This window comes from Knufia obscura (assembly GCF_036327395.1).
Source record: "Knufia obscura strain CCFEE 5817 isolate CBS 148926 chromosome Unknown scaffold_12, whole genome shotgun sequence".
NCBI lineage: Eukaryota > Fungi > Ascomycota > Eurotiomycetes > Chaetothyriales > Trichomeriaceae > Knufia > Knufia obscura.
Window position 1 is genome coordinate 161,019 of NW_027042698.1, and position 18,385 is coordinate 179,403.

At 51.0% G+C, this 18,385-nt stretch overlaps 8 protein-coding genes across 8 annotated transcripts; 2 read left to right on the top strand and 6 right to left on the bottom strand.

The window, feature by feature from the left end:
• Positions 1-216: 216 nt before the first annotated feature.
• PCM1 (Phosphoacetylglucosamine Mutase) lies at positions 217-2,134 on the top strand (the record flags this gene model as incomplete). Its single annotated transcript, XM_064877211.1, has 5 exons — positions 217-354; positions 407-420; positions 482-626; positions 677-1,213; positions 1,259-2,134. The coding sequence occupies 5 exons, from the start codon at positions 217-219 to the stop codon at positions 2,132-2,134; spliced, it is 1,710 nt and encodes a 569-aa protein (XP_064726713.1).
• A 1,240-nt stretch (positions 2,135-3,374) lies between these two features.
• On the bottom strand, positions 3,375-5,212 carry PMZ80_008815 (uncharacterized protein; the record flags this gene model as incomplete). Its single annotated transcript, XM_064877212.1, has 2 exons — positions 3,375-5,103; positions 5,154-5,212. 2 exons carry the CDS (start codon positions 5,210-5,212, stop codon positions 3,375-3,377), a joined length of 1,788 nt encoding a protein of 595 aa, XP_064726714.1.
• Positions 5,213-5,655: 443 nt separating this feature from the next.
• On the top strand, positions 5,656-7,598 carry PMZ80_008816 (uncharacterized protein; the record flags this gene model as incomplete). The annotated part of the gene is made up of 4 exons (XM_064877213.1): positions 5,656-5,814; positions 6,051-6,904; positions 6,958-7,091; positions 7,141-7,598. The coding sequence occupies 4 exons, from the start codon at positions 5,656-5,658 to the stop codon at positions 7,596-7,598; spliced, it is 1,605 nt and encodes a 534-aa protein (XP_064726715.1).
• A 105-nt stretch (positions 7,599-7,703) lies between these two features.
• On the bottom strand, positions 7,704-9,512 carry PMZ80_008817 (uncharacterized protein; the record flags this gene model as incomplete). Its single annotated transcript, XM_064877214.1, has 1 exon — positions 7,704-9,512. The coding sequence occupies one exon, from the start codon at positions 9,510-9,512 to the stop codon at positions 7,704-7,706; it is 1,809 nt and encodes a 602-aa protein (XP_064726716.1).
• Positions 9,513-10,222: 710 nt separating this feature from the next.
• Positions 10,223-10,978, bottom strand: PMZ80_008818 (uncharacterized protein; the record flags this gene model as incomplete). The annotated part of the gene is made up of 1 exon (XM_064877215.1): positions 10,223-10,978. One exon carries the CDS (start codon positions 10,976-10,978, stop codon positions 10,223-10,225), a length of 756 nt encoding a protein of 251 aa, XP_064726717.1.
• A 2,881-nt stretch (positions 10,979-13,859) lies between these two features.
• On the bottom strand, positions 13,860-14,508 carry PMZ80_008819 (uncharacterized protein; the record flags this gene model as incomplete). Its single annotated transcript, XM_064877216.1, has 5 exons — positions 13,860-13,928; positions 13,979-14,037; positions 14,132-14,179; positions 14,234-14,287; positions 14,340-14,508. 5 exons carry the CDS (start codon positions 14,506-14,508, stop codon positions 13,860-13,862), a joined length of 399 nt encoding a protein of 132 aa, XP_064726718.1.
• A 1,688-nt stretch (positions 14,509-16,196) lies between these two features.
• TTR1 (Glutaredoxin) lies at positions 16,197-16,560 on the bottom strand (the record flags this gene model as incomplete). The annotated part of the gene is made up of 2 exons (XM_064877217.1): positions 16,197-16,354; positions 16,410-16,560. The coding sequence occupies 2 exons, from the start codon at positions 16,558-16,560 to the stop codon at positions 16,197-16,199; spliced, it is 309 nt and encodes a 102-aa protein (XP_064726719.1).
• A 712-nt stretch (positions 16,561-17,272) lies between these two features.
• On the bottom strand, positions 17,273-18,374 carry PMZ80_008821 (uncharacterized protein; the record flags this gene model as incomplete). The annotated part of the gene is made up of 7 exons (XM_064877218.1): positions 17,273-17,380; positions 17,457-17,535; positions 17,592-17,674; positions 17,725-17,744; positions 17,793-17,932; positions 17,992-18,302; positions 18,354-18,374. 7 exons carry the CDS (start codon positions 18,372-18,374, stop codon positions 17,273-17,275), a joined length of 762 nt encoding a protein of 253 aa, XP_064726720.1.
• Between the last annotated feature and the right edge of the window lie 11 nt (positions 18,375-18,385).

The window sequence follows — 18,385 nt, forward strand, 5'->3', positions numbered from 1 at the left end:
CAGCCTCAAGGTTCCGATTGGACATATTCTACAACGTCTGCAACGTGTTCCTGAGGATCAGCAGTGTCACAATTCACCTTACTTCTAACACAACTGTTCTTTCTGTCCGACTGCGACCTACTACTCTGCCCACATTCCTTTGTTCTCTTTGCACATCATTCATTGACTTCGTCCTTGTTGCAGTTTTTTGATTGCATCCAGCGCACTGTGACGAAGATGAGCGGCAGCACTTCAGTTTTCAACCAGCCCAAGCCTGTGGTCAAGCTCGAGCAGGCCTTGCTCGATGCTATTAATGCAGGAATTGCGCCCTACCCAATACCTGATGGCCGCAAGTATGGCTATGGTACGGCTGGTGTAAGTCGATCATCGTCCGATAGTTCGAAGGGTCTGCTAACTCTTGCTGCAGTTTCGCATGAAAGCGTAAGCCCGAGATTCTTGCCCAACGATCGCAAAGGACGTCCACTGACGGGAGGATTGATAGCAACCTAGGCTTGAACCATGTGGTATACACAGTCGGGCTGTTGGCCGCCATCAGAGCGAAAAAGAGAAATGCTACAATAGGCATCATGATCACTGCCAGTCACAACCCTGCAGAGGACAATGGCGTCAAATTGGTCGACCCAATGGTACAATTCCGCCACAGAGACTTTCGGCAGACAGGGCTAACAATGCGCAGGGAGATATGCTCGAACAGTCTTGGGAAGGTTATGCAACTGTACTCGCGAACACTTCCAACGAAGAGATGGCCCAAGCATACGAGCACCTGGTCAACGAGACTCTGGTAGACGAGATTCGCCAGCTGCAGGACCGTCCCGCCAACATCGTTTTTGGTCGCGATACTCGTACCTCTGGCCCCTCGCTCATCAAGGCACTGAAGGCCGCCCTCGATGCAGTTGGTGCTACCTACCACGACTATGGATATCTCACTACACCTCAGCTTCACTACATGGTCCGCTGCGTCAACACCCAGAACACCCCATATGCTTTCGGCGAGGCTACTGAAGATGGCTACTACAAGAAGATGGCAAATGCATTCAAGACCATCATGTATGGCAGGAAGATACACGGCTCGGTGACTGCGGACTGTGCCAATGGCGTTGGTGGACCGAAATTGCAAGAGTTGATCAAGTACCTTCCAACTGCAGCTGAAGGAGGCATCGATATCAAAGTGATCAATGATGATGTGCTGAAACCCGAGGCTCTGAACTTCGACGTACGTACGTCCCTAGCATACTCAGAAATCGGCTGACCTGTATAGTGTGGTGCCGACTATGTCAAGACCAAGCAGAAAGCGCCTCCTAGCTCCAAGGCTGGCCCGAATGAACGCTGCTGCTCCCTTGATGGCGACGCTGACCGGGTGGTTTACTACTTCACAGACTCTAATGGAGTTTTCCGTCTGCTCGATGGCGACCGCATCGCTACTCTCGGAGCTGTGTTCCTAGCTGAGATGGCAGAAAAGGCTGGTCTGAGTGACAAGCTCAAGATTGGCCTGGTGCAGACTGCCTATGCTAACGGTGCCTCCACGGAATACGTCGAGAAAGTTCTCAAACTCCCTGTAGTAGTAACACCAACTGGCGTCAAACACTTGCATCACGCCGCAGCAAGATTCGACATTGGCGTCTACTTCGAAGCCAACGGCCACGGCACAATCCTCTTCTCCGACAACGCCACCAAAACCATCCGCGAAACACAGCCCAAGAATCCCGGCCAAAAACACGCCCTTGACTCACTAAGTGCCTCCATAGACCTAATCAACCAAACAGTCGGCGACGCCATCTCAGACATGCTCTTTGCCGAAGTCGTCCTTGCCCACAAAGCCTGGACAATGGAGAACTGGCTAAACACATACATTGACCTCCCCAACCGACTCGTCCGAGTCGAAGTCCACGATCGAAGCATTTTCAAGACGGAAGATGCAGAGCGAAAACTTGTCTCGCCGAAGGGTGCGCAGGAGGAGATTACGAGACTAGTCTCGAATTATACAAAGGGACGGTCTTTTGCGCGAGCATCGGGAACGGAGGATGCGGTGAGGGTGTATGCGGAGGCGTATTCGAAGCATGAGGCTGAGGCGCTGGCTAAGCATGTCGCGGATGTGGTGAAGAAGTTTGGGGCTGCACCTGATCCGCGAGGGTGATTGGAGGGTGAATGTGCTGCGTATGAGGTTGGATCTGTGCGATATCTGCTACGCGAAGGAAGATGGACGGACTATTACGACGGTACGACGAGACTATACAATGCCATGCAAGATGGTGCATCTGGAGAGGAGTTTGGAGGGACAATATTGGTTTATCAGCATGGAAGGAAGGGTTATTACAAAAGTTTTGTCAGGTTGAAGAAATACTCGTGCTGTATTCAAGAGAAGAGATCTCGCACCCATCCAAACGGTGACTGATAAGCTTGATCATTGCTAGGAACACGCCTTCCGCCCTTGCTTCCAAGGTACCTACGCCGGACGCTGTCACTTACTCGTGCTTCGGTCCGACCAGCATTGAAGTCGTTGTCGAATCACGACTTTCACCCTCAGTTCGTCTGGTTGTTCGTGGGCAGTGCTGTCTGACGGAAGTTCCAACTCCAGCCACCTCTATTCCAGTATATAGACATCGAGACTGCCCAGTACTGGGTCAGTCTTCAAGCAATTCATGCCATTCAAGCTACATTGCTGCTACTGTCGACGGTACAACGAGCGTTCTTAGGCCACGGAGAGGAAATAGCATGAGGTTCGGCGCAATTGTCCGGTGGGACGCAAACTGGAGCAGGTTCTATGAGGATAGCGATGAGGGTCTTCGCTTGAGACGAAGATAGTCGTCTGATGAGCTCACAGTCTACATGCACGTCGGCATGAGCGTCTAGACCTTTTACGCACGGATCAGCAAACCTCACCGTTCAGCTCAAAGAAACAGCGAAGGTCGTTCGATGTTGTCCACATTCATCCAGGTGTGCCTCTTCCTCAACAGCGACAATTGCTCAGCCTGGCCACTTCGGAGGTAAATGTTCGCAAGTAACTCCAAGGTCAATCGAAACCTGGGAGATTTTGTCCCGTCTGACATCACTTTTCGTAGCATTGTCTGGCACGTCTTTTCCGCTTCTGCGATATGGCCGAGCTGTGTCTCGATCCGAACATAACCATACATACACTCGAACCAATCCGGATGATTGTCGTCCACACCGTCCAGGACATCAAGCAGAGCGCTTTCGGCGTCGACGCAGCGCCCACAGAAAGCATAAGCGCGAGCAAGATTACCTTTGGTCATACGCATTCCGACGTGCTGTTTGCCAAGCGTCATCCCAACGATAGGTAGAATACTTTCTAGTAACTGCACCGCCTCCGCGGCGCGTCCACGGGTACAAAGTATTTTTGACAAGTCATTGGCGGATCACAACGTGTATGCGTGGTCCCTGCCGAGAACGGATCTGCGTGCTTTGAGGACATTGGCTACCAGCCTTTCGGCAATATCCAAACGCTGTCGTCGAGCCCAGAAGCTCATACCTAGTTCGTTACGTGCCATCAGCGTGTCAGGATCGTCGAGTCCAAACTGTACCTTCCTCTTCCTCACCACACGAGAGAGTAGATTGTGAGCAGTGTCAAGGTCAACCAGATGGCGTAGTGTTCGGCCTAGGTTAAACATCGCATTCCACAATCGAGGGTCGTTTTCATCGAGTTTCCTCGACAGACATTGCACAGCGCGTTGACCTGTCTGCCTTGATTTGTCTCGCAGCCCAATGAGCCATAGTGTTTGCGTCAAGTCGTCCAGTGCGATGCAATATGACAAATGCCTTGGCCGAAGCACGTGTCTCCAGTCCAGCAAGGAGGGACGTAGATACCATCGGCTGCGGAGTATGTCCACCTGGATGTCAAGTGCCGACTTGACCTCGAACAAGTTCCAGTAGCATCGTGAAATGCTGCGTTGAGTCCTGAGGTAGTCCTCGTTCCACTGACCTAGCTCCTTCAGCCTGAATCTTGCGATTATCTTGAGCAAAGCCAACGCTTTCTGCCAGGACCCGTTGGCCTCGTAAAGACACGCGAACGTTTCTGCTTGGTCTGCTCCTCGTCTCGTTTGGAAGATGGACAGGGCTCGCTTGGCGATCAAATCCGAACAGGAGTCGATGTGGGATAAGATTGTCATTCGACTCTTGGGGTCTGACTGCATGAGTTCCGAGCTGGCGCAGCAAGAAAGGAGATGGAGGGTACACTTCAGCCAAAAGACCATCTTCTGATCGTCACTTATGCGAGACTGTGCCCACTCATGAACCACCGGGTGTAGTGAGCAGGTACCCATTGTTGCGTCATGGTCAATGATAGAATACCCGGACAGAACTCTGATCGCACGTCGGAAACGCGCATCTGTCTCCTCGAAAGAGCATGATCCTACCCTGAGTAAAGCGGGTATCTCGTCAGGATCAGTCCTCTGAGGGTGTACTGTGGTCCAATGCTTATGGAACAGTGTCTCTGGGATCGACTCGAAATGCAGAAATGCAAATATATGCATGAGGTCTGCAGCATCGCGATATTCGGGGGAATGAGTGGTCTCAATACGCCTAAACGGTATCTCCCATGTGGCGATGACATTGATTTCGTCTTGAGAAATCGATTTGGAATTTAACAGCCGGTGGCGTTTGCCGAGATATGATCGCAGATATCTCTCGAGTGTATAGATCTTCCGTCGAATTGTGGCACCCGCGTGGTTCAGTGCTATTGCTAGGTGACCCAATTCACTGGCCACGTCTTTAGCGATTGAACGCTGTCCGAGATCTGTGGTTGCGTCTTGGTCATCCGGATATGCTGCCCTCAACAACAGATCAATGGCTTCCTCGGTCTCCATCTTATCGAATTTTATGTGTCTGACCGTAGCATAAGTTCGAAAATCATGGAGCCGAGTTGTGACAATGATGTGGCCATTGCTTCCAGGAGGGATGTACGTCGTAAGATCCAGCTGTGGATCGTCCGCGTTGTCAAGGATCAACAGCCATGGGCGAACACATTGCGATAGCCAGTACTTTCCTGCCATCCATGTAGATCCCGCCCCCGATTGTTGGGCAAGGTATGTGTAGCTAGCTTCAGCATTGGCAACAGTGCTAGCATCGATCCAGAAGACTCCCCAATATCTGCGCGAAAGCATCAGGTCTGTTCGTCATTCTCTTTGCCAAAAACTCACGAAGACTGAAAGGTCTCTGCATAACGAAGGCAGACCTGGGTTTTCCCTGATCCTCCCATACCATAAAGGACTGTGACTTTGTGTCGATGATGAGTGCCGGGAGGCAACGGCAAAGAGAAGGACCGTTCAATCAAGCTGGTCTCATGATGCCGCCCTGTGAATTGAGGGCTTGAGTGCTTAGGGACGATATACAGGTGGTCGCCATTCCTGGCAGCATGACCTAAACTCGGACGAGCTTGCCATTCGGTCGAAGGTTTTCTGAAATGTTGTCCGCTTGTACCGTAGTATGTATCTCCTAGATGCACAGAGTTGCCATGTATGGTGCTAGGACCAAAGGAATGTCCGGCGTAATTGTCTGTCTGCTCATTATGGGGGACGCCATCCATCCTGAACCCCACTGAGTATCCGAGAAATATGGAACATCTTACAACGCTCAAAACCTTATCGTCGAGGCAGACCCAAGTTATGTTCGACAGAAGAGGCTGATCACACTGACAGAAACATGGAGTGTACGGCTAAGGACAAAGCGGACGCCGGAAGGACCTACCCGGTTTTAGACCGGTTTGAGGTGGCACGCCATCCCACAGCGCGTTTACCGCTCTACCGTGATTGGGCAGATGGTCTTGGCGTGAACGATGGGGGCTTCACGATCGGTACTCTTGTACGCGCCAAAGTTTCGACCATCGATCTCGAACTGTTTAAACATGCTTATCTTCAGGCGCCGCGTCAAACTGTATTGTTGCCTTCTTTTCCGCGAAAAGCATGGGCTACGTCATCATCGCGAGTTTGTGCTGTGTCGCTGTAGTAGCCATCACACGTCAACTATGGCGCAACTCCCACATCGCTCATGTAGGTACAACCCGTTCGACCTCTTATGCAAGGTCTAAGCAATAGTAGCTCGAGTCAACGATAATACACGCAAATGGCTGCAAACCCGCTCCAAGATTGCTCAACCAGAGGCCATGGGGTCTCGATCGGCTTGAGCAGATCTTCAGAGCCAACGACGAGTATCGATTGATGGAATTGTTCCTCTTCCACTTCAGACTACGGGGAACCACTTTAGAACAAATCTTCCTTGGTACACGTGCGTTTGGCACTATCGAGCCTCGAAATCTCGAAGTTGTCTTGAGCACGGACTTTCAAGACTGGTCTTTGGGTCCGCGGCGCAAGGTTATGTTTCCTTTCTTCGGCGATGGCATCTTCACTCAAGAAGGAGACCAATGGAAACGTTCGCGCGACTTACTTCGACCGCAGTTCTTGCATAGACAGTATGAAGACTTGGGTGTATTCCGACAGTCCATAGACGACCTCTTCTCAGTACTGCCAGATGGTGGTGTTATTGATCTACAACCATATTTCTTCCAATTGACGTTGGATGTCACTACAGCATTTTTGTTCGGTGACTCTGTCAATTCGTTGAGAAACAAGATGCAAGGTGGGCAAGCAGACTTTGCAGCCTCTTTCAACCTTGCACAAGATTACGTCGCGAAGAGAATGCGACTACAAGACCTTTACTGGCTAGTAGGAGGGAGAGGGTTCCAAAAGGCTTGTGATACTGTGCATGACTTTGCTGATCAGATTATCAAGAAGAACCTGATGCGAGATCGTACTATGGAGCAAGAGTCCCACCAGTACGTCTTTCTTGACAGTCTGGCAAAACATTGCCCAGATCCGACAGAACTACGAAGCCAAATCATCAATATACTGGTTGCTGGCAGGGATACTACAGCATGTCTCATCACATGGACATTGTGAGCACCAGATCTCATGTCACTTCAATTACTAAAGACTGACCAAAACTCAGTTTTCTACTCCTCCGGCATGCGAACGTCCTAGAGAAATTGAAAGCAGAGATCTCTACTACGCTCAATGGTCGAACAGACTTTTCACGGTCAGAGCTCAAGAATATGCCTTTCCTGCAAAATGTGCTGAAAGAAGGTAACCCAAACACGAACACCATTCGGGTAGCACGAGCTAATTAGTACAGTCCTTCGACTCTACCCCTCAGTTCCAGTGAACTCACGTGTGGCGACGAAAACCACTGTTCTTCCAGTCGGTGGCGGTCCTGACCTCCAATCGCCGGTGCTTATCCCGAAGGGGGCTGCTGTGGCCTATAGCGTCTACGCCATGCACCGACGCCCAGATCTGTATGGTCTAGACGCGGAGCTGTTTCGGCCTGAGCGCTGGACAGAGCATATGCCACTCAATGAAGATCCCGTCAACGCGAAGTGGGGCTATCTCCCATTCAACGGTGGCCCGCGTATCTGTCTAGGGATGGATTTCGGCTTGACTGAGGCCGCTTTCACAGTCGTTCGTTTGATTCAGAGGTATCCGAACATGAAGCTGCCAGCAACAGAGAAGGTGGAACTCGTGGGAGTGGAGAAGCAAACAATGACGCTGGTGCTGTCCAGCACAAACGGGTGCAAAGTTGATCTTGGATCTTGACCACGGACTATACCCTGATGCCGAGATACAGGTGCTCGTGATTCAGCTGTACGCAAGCGAGCCCTTAACGTCTCCAGGACATTGCGGACCGAATTGGTTGGGTTCTTACACTGCTCTCCTCCTTCCTCTCGTGCTCTTGCTCCTGGCTCTAGTTTTGTTCCTGGTCATTGGTCTCTCCACGACGATCGGTGCAGCCAGAGTATTGTCTCTGGTGGACCCCTTCTTCATCTCTTTCTCAAGCCTTAGCTTTACGAGCCAATCTTGCAGATTCGCGATCGCTTTGTCAGGTCGATACTTGTAGATTAGTAGGTAACCTTGCAGTTCTGCAGGGGAGACCTCCCCAGGTGGGATTTTGCTTGCAAAGTTCCTTGCCAGCGTGGTCAGCTGTTGATCCGAACTTGGGTAGTCACAGCTCGAGAGCTTTCTTCTCTGGTAAGCCTGAATGGGTTCAGAGCTTAAACTACCTATCTCTTGTGTGCTGTAGAATGATCGATAGAGTTCTTCGGCGGTTTTGGTCGTGATGTTCTCGAAGGCGACCACCCGGTCGATGCGGCCAGGTCGGAGAAGCGCGTCGTCGAGATGCTCAATATGATTTGTGGTCATGATGAGGATTCGTCCTTCGACGGAAACGATACCATCTATTGCGTTGAGCAGAGCTGAAAGCGATACTTGGGGGGACTTCCGATTCCGACCGTTTTCCGCCAGACGCCGACGAATTCGGATTCGTGGAGGTTCATCGTCGTCGTCGTCATCATCATGTTCGTCGCCGGGATTGTCGGGTGGGTTCTGTTGCTGGGACTCGTCCCGCTTGTGAGTGAGGCCTGCAGCATCGACGTCCTCAAGCAACATGATCGACCGCGACGGCAGACTTGCGAAGAGCTGTGCTAGACTGTCCTCAGACATATTTAGCGAGTTCAAGCCTGTGATGTAGATAGGAAGCAAGAACATCCCAGCGAGGGCCAGACAAAGTGAAGTCTTTCCGGTGCCTGGGCCACCATAGAGGATATAGCCTCGTCGATAGGGTATTCCGCGCTCTCTGTACCACTTCTTCGTGAGAGGATGCAGATAGTCTCGGATGTCCTCCAAAAGCGCATCTTTCTGCACGGGATCCAGCACTACCGTAGAGATATCCCGCGCTACCCGGCTTGCACGCCGTTGCCAGCTACCCCGGCCGGTGCTGTGGTAGATCACTGTTTCGGCTCCGTCACGAGCGAGATATGTCGCCTGCGCTTCCGCAAGAAGGTTCCTAAGAGCTGCTGGATTGCGGCCGAGGCACGTTAGGACTATCGACTCTGTGTCGTGATTTTCGTAATCTCTGCTGACTTTGACTTTGTTAGTATGGCGGTTGAAGGAGATCCACGTGGAGTGGTACCTCAACCAATGTGTGCCTTCAGATGGTGTGTAGACTATGGGGTGCGACTTGTCATGAAGCATCCTCTGAGCCCAGTACTTGTCGAAATCCTCCGCAGCAAGCGCCAAGTTCTCTTCAGTCTCCTCGTCTCTTGAGCTTGTCACACTCTCATCCATGCCGGCCATATAGTTGATCCCACTATTGCCGAGTCCAGCGGCAAAAGACGTACTCCAAATATTCTCTTTCTGCTTACCCAACCAGTACATCAGATACTCATAGGTTTCGTCGTCAGAATGGAGCACTATGGTCGAAGTGCAATATCCATAAACACTATAAGCCATGTTCCAGATCGCCCAGACGGCAGACCCGAGCACGCCAAATAAAGCCGCCATGTAGGTTATTAAAGATGCGGCATCGAGGTGTTCCGGGAGCGCTGGCAACTGCTCGAGCAGAGCCATAGCGGCCCATGCTGTCTTTGCAGGCTTCGCAGTGAGTGTGACCGTGGAGATAGCGTGTGCCGAAACGGTCGAGGTAGTGGTGCTAAGAGCATCGATCGTCATCATAGCTATCGAGCTGCTTTGTGACCAGAAGAACAGGACGGCGAGCTTGCGACACTGATTCGGAGGAGCATGAGGCACAACAAGCTGAACTCACCTCATCTCAAAGATGGCAGGCATGCTTAGCAGCGCACGCGAGACGCAAAACGCGTGGTGCAAGACTCCGAATTTGACAAAGGGATAAGACACGATCAAGGAGTGCACATTCTCAGGAATGTTGTTGCTAAGGCGACGGCAAGTCTGCTGCACGCCGAAGCCGCGATGCAAGCCATCTCAAGGACCTTGCCATCAGCTGGGTGCATCATATACAATCCGTAATTCATCCGAGTCGTGCTGGCCGTGCAAGAGATAGACACGAACTCGATAAGCTCGGAAAGGGAATCACCGTAAGAGCAGCTACTACAACTACGAAGTAACGCCAAGACTTGGAGTCAATGTCGGATCAACTATAATCCGAAATGAACCTCGTTCCGGCCCTGGGTTTCATCAGTAGCAGCAAGAAATGGCTGCCCTGCGACCAATCTTGACTATCATCGCATTACGGCTATCGTGAAAGAACCATCGATCACTCTGGTTCAGAGAAGTAGTCAGACTCTTTTTCATTTTGGTACAGTATAATGCATTAGCAACAAACGCCGTCCCAATGCACGTCTAGCTACCGAAGTCTATCAACCCATTCGCCGAAAATGCTCTGTCACGCTATCGCGCCATGCACTTTACACCCTGGGATACGCCTTAGGAATACCGCACTTCGCCAAACATGACTCAACGCCCAGGGCCACATTTGCAGGAATCAAGTTCCTAAACTCATCGATGTTCCGTCCGTCGATTGTGAGGTCGCTACCAAACATCGCTTGTAGAACATCATCGTCCAAGTCAAACACACGCTGGGCAGACTGCTGCACACCTGGATCCTCCGAAGCAAACCCGGCGACAAAGACTGCGTCTTCGCAACCCGTGTTCCACTCAGTATGGATTGCGCCCTGAGGGAAAACCGTCATCTGATACTTGTTCAGGATATTTCTGATCAGAGGAGTGCCGTTTTCTAGGACATATTCTGTTCCAAGGCTTCCTTCCACGACAATGTTGATTTCTGCAGATCGGGGATGTGTATGCGGAGTGTTGAAGCCACATGGACCGATGAAGCCAACAGTCATGCTGACGCCGTTGCCGATAAGAGCTGGAAAGTCCTTTCGGTCTGCCTTCACTGTGTGACCTCCGAGACCTGTCGTTACGGCGTCCTCCCTAGGCGGTTGATTGAAGTCATAGAGGTGGTCACTTGGGTTGGGAAGCAGTGCGATACGGTCGACCACTGTAGCTGCTTGCGTGAGAGCGTTGATTAGATCCTGGTTTCCTGATCTGTCTGATGAGATCGCAACTGGAGGTGGTATGCTGGTGCTGTTTTGTCCAACGATTGTGGTCGTGGCCGGTGTTGGTTTGGATGCTGGTGCGCCCATGACCGCGTCTGCCATGAAAGGCATCAGTATGTATGATGCGAGATGAAGCATTTTATTGATTTTGCTGATCTTGCGAATGGTTCTAGGGAATACAAGCAGAATGATGGTCTTGGATTGAAGCAGATGATGTTCTGAGTGGAGGCCGATTGGACAGTCGTGGTACTGCTCTTTTATGTACCTTTTCAACTACTTGTCGACAGGCTATTATTCTGCTCACAAAAATGGAAGGCACAATCTGACACTAATCTCATCGAGCATACGTCCTCAGCCTCCTCCATCATTGTTCCTTGCATGAACTGCCTAACCAGGTAGGGCCAGCACTGATTGCGAATCGTCTATCCGTCATCCAAGGTAATGGCACCAGGCTTCATAAGGCAAGAGTGCAAACTCAGTAAGTCCACCATATGAGGTTAACTAAGCTGGCTCGGAAACTACGGACCAAATATCACATGAAGGGACCAAATCCTCCGAGTGGTGGGATAAGCGGCGTAAGATTGATGTGTAGACGAGCGAAGAGCCGCAGCACGTGGCAAGCGTAAGATACGGCTACGTTCACGCGAGCAATCTCATACCCGTGGTCAACTCAAACTTAGGCGACGAAGGCTTAAAATACATAAGCAGGATCTGACCAAGCTTAAAGCGGCCGCCACCAAGCCAAGAACGAAATCGCCTCAGGGTTTAGGCTCCTCAAGTTATGTCCTCCCAAAATAACGGCTTACAAAGTCTTTTGCTAACAAGATTCGAGCAGTTATGGGTGAACATGTAAGCACTAGATCTGGCAATCTCGGCTGCTTGTTGAGGTTAGGTGTAAGGCCATAATCCGAAAGCGCGAGCAACAATGTCCAAGTTGGGCAATACCTGCACGAATGTCCCATCGCATCTTGGCTGACCACTCTCATAACCTCTACCTGACGGTTCGCATCGTCCTTTCTCACAGCACGCTCCTCATCAGCTTGAAATTTTGTCGAGCCATAGCAAGTCAGAGTGTCAGTATGGGGTTATCTACACAGGTCGCGCAGAGAGACCGCCAGTCGGCCTCACTCTACCCTTTCCCCTTGACACCAATCCTGGGATTGCTCAACTTCGCTTCAGCCAGTATCGTTCTGGGGGTGTTGGCGGATTTCGTCCACGAGCTTCGAGGCGACAGCATGTCGGTGCCGAGTGAGCTTATCCTTGTGAGTATGCGGAAATCGTGAGTGGTTAACGAAGACTAATCGAGGCATAGGCGATATCTGCTGCATGTGTCGCTGTGACGGAGCAGATGGTAGCATTCGTCCGACAGAGGTTCTTCGTGTTCTCAGCACGGCTGAACTTATACTGTCATCTTCTCATATCATGCCTCTGGGTTGCAGCATTTATCTTGCTATCATACAGGCTGAGAGGTATGGTGCTATTGAGCAGGTGCACAGTGAATTTGTGGCAGGATGAGATGGGTGTCATGGTGTGTCGCATGTACAAAACGATGTACTCGTTTTCGGTAGTCAGCCTCGTTGTGTCTATGGGGATTGCAGTTCTCGACTACCGCGTGTTGAAGCAAGATAAGACGGCAGGAGTATATCGCTCTTTGATAGGCGCAGACAAGCTTGCTACGGATGGCATGGCCCGAGGTCCTATGATCAAGGCCTGAAGACCTAAAGTCGGGAGACCAGGGCAACCAGTCGTTGCCGATCTGACAGAACCGGACTCCCTCTGGAACTTCACTCAGCAAGGAAGGAAGTGGTCGCAAAGCTGGTCCAGACATTCCATTTGCTCATGATGGAATACTATTAGTATACCATCGTACATAATCGTTGGAGATAGCCCTTGTATTGTCGACACTGTCGCGTAGAAGCTCCTGCATCAGCACAGGCCGTTCCCCATTCTGATGTGTTGGAGGCTCAGAGACAGACAAGAATCGGATGGTCACACTTCCTGACTCGTGATGCCTCCTTCTGCCATCCGATCATCATGGAGTGCATCCTCAATAGGCGATAGCCTGCCTAATACAGAACGCCGTTTATGCGAGTGACGTTCGGCTGCGTTGCTGCAAAAACTTGATGGACGGAAAAGAGCGGAACAAAAACGGCGTTTTCTGCTTTCAGGCTTCCACAGATGCATGTCTCAGACTCGCTTGATCTAGCGCGAGTTATGCTTGTCCTCGGTTGCAGGGTGGGTAAACAGGCCTAAGGTTAAGCGTTGACAAGATCTCTTGGTTCCGTCCACTAAGCATGCCATTGGACCAAACCGTCTTGGCAAACGCAGCCAAGTAAAGACCAAGACGTCCCCGCCTTGTTCTTTCGGAACCGGCAACGACTGAGGCCTCAGTATCAGACGTTGTTTGCGGAGCGCACTAGTATCTGCACGTTCTCGTAAGCCGTGCAACTGTCTATACAGGATGCGGGTACTGTGCCTTTTGCTCGACAGCCCTGGCGTTGAGGCGGGGTTTCTGCCTACCAGCTGCTCTGCTGCCTGTTTGCCGCACACGGATGGAAGGAGCAGAAAACAAGCTGGCGCATAGTTCGGCTGAAGACGACTCCTTCGCGATCGAGCTCCAATGCTGTACTTCTGGTGCGTCACCGGCTCGGATATCGTCGAAGGTCGTCAAAAATCATGGCACTGCTAAGAACGTCAATCAGGGCATAGCGCTTGGCAGAATTGTTCTCAAAAGGAATACAGTAGTTCGAGTTCTGTAGCATTATGCTTAAGATTATGTATCTGGAGAATTGAATAAGGCTATCCTCTTGAAGGCGTCTCGGTCATAACACTTCGTGCGGCAGACGATACTGCGAATGTTCGGTCGTGAAAGCATCAAATCATATAGTCATGCCAGTTCTTTTGGTGTGCTCAGGCGGCGGGCGGTTCTTTGTAGCGAGAAGTGCCAAGATGCGCAGGCTCTTGCCATGTCATCTCCAGCCGTTTATGCGGCCCATTTGCCCCACCCCTTGTTGTCGCACTCCTTGGTGACATAGACTTCTTTTGTGATGTACTGAGAAGGTATTAGCAGGTTGCTTGTCTTGTCGAGTGATAGCAACGTACCTCCTTGACTGGAGCTGGGGTGATGAAGATCTTCTTCTCCTCAGTCTTGGTCTGGTATTCTGGAGAGAAATGTCAGCATAGCTCCGCCGTATCATCAAGTCGCATAAGCTCGTAGAGCCAGAGGTGACCTGGAAGAGATTCAGATAGACATACCGGTCTTGTATTCGGTCTTCGTGACATATTTCTCAACTGGCTTCTCAACTAGAAATGCAATGTTAGATGCACTGCTTTTGTGTGACACTGACGCTAACATACCAGTCTTGGTCTCGGTCTTGTATTCTGTGACTGGCTTCTCGACTGTCTTGGTTTCTAGAAAGAGTCAGTCGAAGGACGATAGGCGCCGAATCTGAGATCAACGTACCATACTTGGTCTCGTACTTTGTCTGGTACTCGATCTGCTTCTCTGGGACCTTGGTGACAGTAACGTATTGTGTCTCCTTGGCACATGACTGCCACTTGTTCCAGTCGTCGTTGGGAAGGGCAACGGCGGAGACGGCAGCAGCCAAAGCGAGGATGGAAAGGAACTTCATGTTGATTGTGATGGGTGGATGAAGTGAATGTGCAAACGATTGTGTTGAGTATGAAACGATTGTGTTCTGCTTTCTCGACCTTGATTTTGGAGCTGAGCCTGAGGAGTCCGAATGTCCTGCTGAGAGTAGGGCAGCTCGTCTTATATAGACGTTCCTCGATGCTGAGAATGCCTCATTCCGCGAGATCGCACGATTGTGTTCCTCGGTATTATGCTTGGCCTACCTCTTTCGATCACGGCGTGAATTGCTCATGGTCTCGATCAAGGCAAGTGTATGAAAGACAAGACAGCTGGTCGCCACATGCATGAGGTGTTAAGTAATGAAAACTCTTGTATACCAATGGGAACAGCAAGAACATCCAAGCGTCTTTACTGCATGCTTCGAAGCCAAGCTCGGAACTGTCGGTTGTAGCTATAGCATCGTTAGCTATAGCATAAACAGTCATGGCAAGGATGATCGGTCCATCAGGTACACCTCACAACGTGCAAGGCGGGGAACACCATAAGTATGTCTTACCAAGACAAGCAGCCTCAAGTATCTGCACGACTAGCTTCCACATTGCCATGCGTGAGCGCCAAGACTCTCGAAGAATTCCCAAATATAGTTTCCTTCGTGCATGAACCCCATGCATGCCAAGCACTGGTAAAGGCTAGTTTCGGGTGGCTGTTTCTCGCGAAGCTGGGGAATATTGCTCCAACAAAGGCACTTTGAGACTAGAAATCTGTCAAGACAGTTTTGCACAAGGCGCGTGACCTTGCAGCAGGTGTGAGCATACGCTGATCGTACGCTATAGAGCTTTAGCAACGTAGTATTCCTCACGGGCCGCTCACGCTGCTTGCCCACAGCACATCGAGTTCAAGTAGGTGGGCCTGCTAGCCATCTCGCATGTGGTGACTGCCGAGTCGTGCAGTGCTGGTCGCGGTTTGCCAGCCGGCTGCAGCCGGGCAATCTGTGTCGTCAGCCTGACGACGGCTCAAGTATGAGGACAACTCTGCCGAGCATACCGCTTGTGCTCGAACGTTAGGCCAACACACAAGACATGGGCAGAATAGTGTGGACCCGCCGAATTTCGCGGTCATCTGGGCCCTTTCGGTTGGGTTGGAGCACGGATATGTTTAGAGATATACCTTTCACTTCCGAAGCAGGCTGTTTGTTGCTGTTGTAGATATTCCACCGAGGTTGATAAGCCTCGATCCAGTGCTCGAGCCTCTAGCCTTAGATTTGTAAGCACTAATACTCCTTTGAGTGGAGAGACCTCTGGTAAAAAGTCAGGCGAGCACTGACCGGATGAGTTTCGTCGCCGGAGGAGTACATCGACTTGCCCGCGAAGTGCCATGTACCCATACCTATGTCCATGTACGACCTCGGTACTGCTAGCCATGACCTGAGGGACGTAGGAGCATCGTCAGCATCTCCAAAAAGGAAAGAAAAAGACATCCAGCGGCGCGACCGTGAGAACGGAAGGATTGATGCAATGTACAACTGGCACTTGTGATCACATAAAAGCATAGTATCGCGTCGACCATACCCTAGCTGTAGCAACAGTAGTTGCACGAGTTCATGGTATGAGACCTCAATCATGTTGGGAGCCGCGCAAGGTTCAGGCAGGGATATTTTTATGTGGATGGTTTCATTCTTTAACTTTGGCCATTCTCTTGCTCATCTTGTAGGCGATCGGAATACGTCCATTAGACTGCGCCAGCCTGCTGCAAAAGGCCATCCAATTCACCTTTCTTTGCTTGCAGGTCGGAGTTGCCGCCAATGTGCTTCTTGTCGATGAAGATATTCGGAACGCTTCGTTGGCCAGTAATCTCTTCAAGAGCATCCTGAAGCGCAGCTCCATCCGCTGTTATCTCTGTCAGCCCGAACATCCGCCACGATCTCGGAGCATTATAACTTACAGACTTGGTCCAACTCCATCAAAAAGTACTTGGCATTCTTCTCGTCGAGCAGACTCTTTGAGGCTCTGCAGTAAGGGCAATATGATTTGGAAAAGACAACGACCTTGTTGTCGTCAATGATTTGCTGAGCTTTTTGCTTTGCACCGGCCATGGCTACGGGAGATGTGGAAGGTGAGCCAAAGAATAGGCGTCGGAGGCTAGTTGCGAAAGCTATGGTGGGCGACTTGGGATGGATGTTTGTACGGTAGAAAGAGGCAACTGAGGTGATTTGGTATTTATTTGCGCGTGAGGGGATGGTGATAGAATGATCTCGACCACAAAGATGGCGACAGATGAGAAATGCTCGTGCCACGTCGGCAGCTGCGATAGAGCGATGACGCAGTTTCTGTAGGATTTCACTAGTCTCACTTTAGCTAGCGTTATTACGTGATCTTGCCCCCAGTGCGCAAGGAACCCATTTGGAATCAAAATAACTTGACTCTTTTAGCACACCTCGCAGCCTTAAGGAGAAAGAACGCACTGCGAGGGTTTACACTCTGTCCCTGAAATTGATGCATCGAGCAGATATGCGTATGCCGGATGAAAACCAATCTCGAATGGGATATGTGAGACTCGAACGTTATCAATGGCTTTGGAGATGCACTGCAGCAATAGGATGAACTGCAGCAATTCATCTTAGGGGCAGCCAGAGTCCTTCAAAAGGTCGTGAACTCGCTTTAGCAATGTAACCCCTGCGGGATAATGGCGGCTACATGTTATTGATCTACACCTCAGGTCGAGCAGGAAGCGCGCTCACTCCTCTCCTGAAACTGGAACTGGAATTGGGAGCCACGACTATTGACAGTCCCCCAGTGAGCAGCAACCTACGAAACACCTCTCCCACCATCGACATCGTATGCAGCTCCAGTACAGTAGCTTGCTTCGTCAGACGCAAGGAAGGTGACCATATTGGCGACGTCCTCGGGCATGCACTGCCAGATATGAGAGTCAGCATAAGTGCAGGCAACTGGGCGCAATTTTCGCCTCTTTAGGGGACTGCTGACTTACAACGCGACCTAGCGGGATCGTTCCGAGGATTTTCTTGCGAGCGTCTGGTGAGTCTGTACCGCCTACGACCCTCGCCAACCTGAGTTCATATCAGCATGGAGGTCCCCTGTTCCCGGTATTCTGATTTGGCCATACATGGCAGTCTCTCCAACAGCGGGGCGGATGCAATTGTACCTGATGCCATCTGCGGCATACTCTGCGGCCAGTCCTCGTGTCGCCTACCTCGAGGTCAGCAGTACCCTCAAATCATAGGGGTGGCTCCACATACCACGGTAACCGCACCTTTGCCTGCGTATCGTCAGCCTCATCCCTATCTCGTCATGACAGAGCACTCACTGGAGGCGTACCAGACCACATTGGGCCTCGGCCTGGGCTCAGATACCGAGCTCATATTGATGAAAGAACCCTGAAACTTCTTCTCCTTCCAGTAGGGCACTATTACCTTCGTACTGAGGTACAAGGGCTTAACGTTGACTCTGGCCAAACAGTTAGAAAGCGGCGTCTTCCTTGAGTGGCTGATTTCAGGTCTGCTTACTTGAACATCAGATCGAATTGATCTTCCGGTACCTCGTGTGACGGCGCAGCAATATGGACCACACCAGCACAGTTCACCACAACATCGACCTTCTCAAAGTTCTGGAGGCAAGCATCGAGGATATCGCGCCAGGAAGACTCCAGAGTCACGTCATTAGTATGCGCAACGCATGTTCCCTGTGCCGCAGCTTTGGCTGTTGCTTCGACATTGCCCTGGTGTATGTCAACAGCAAGCACCTTTGCGCCTTCTTTTGTGATCTTTTCAACGATGCCTCTGCCAAAGCCCGCACCGGCTCCGGTCACGATAATTACCTATTTAGGTAAGTGTTTCTCCACGACCTCGCAGGTCATAGGTGTACCTACCTTTCCGTCTAGTCGTCCCATGCTTTCTTCTT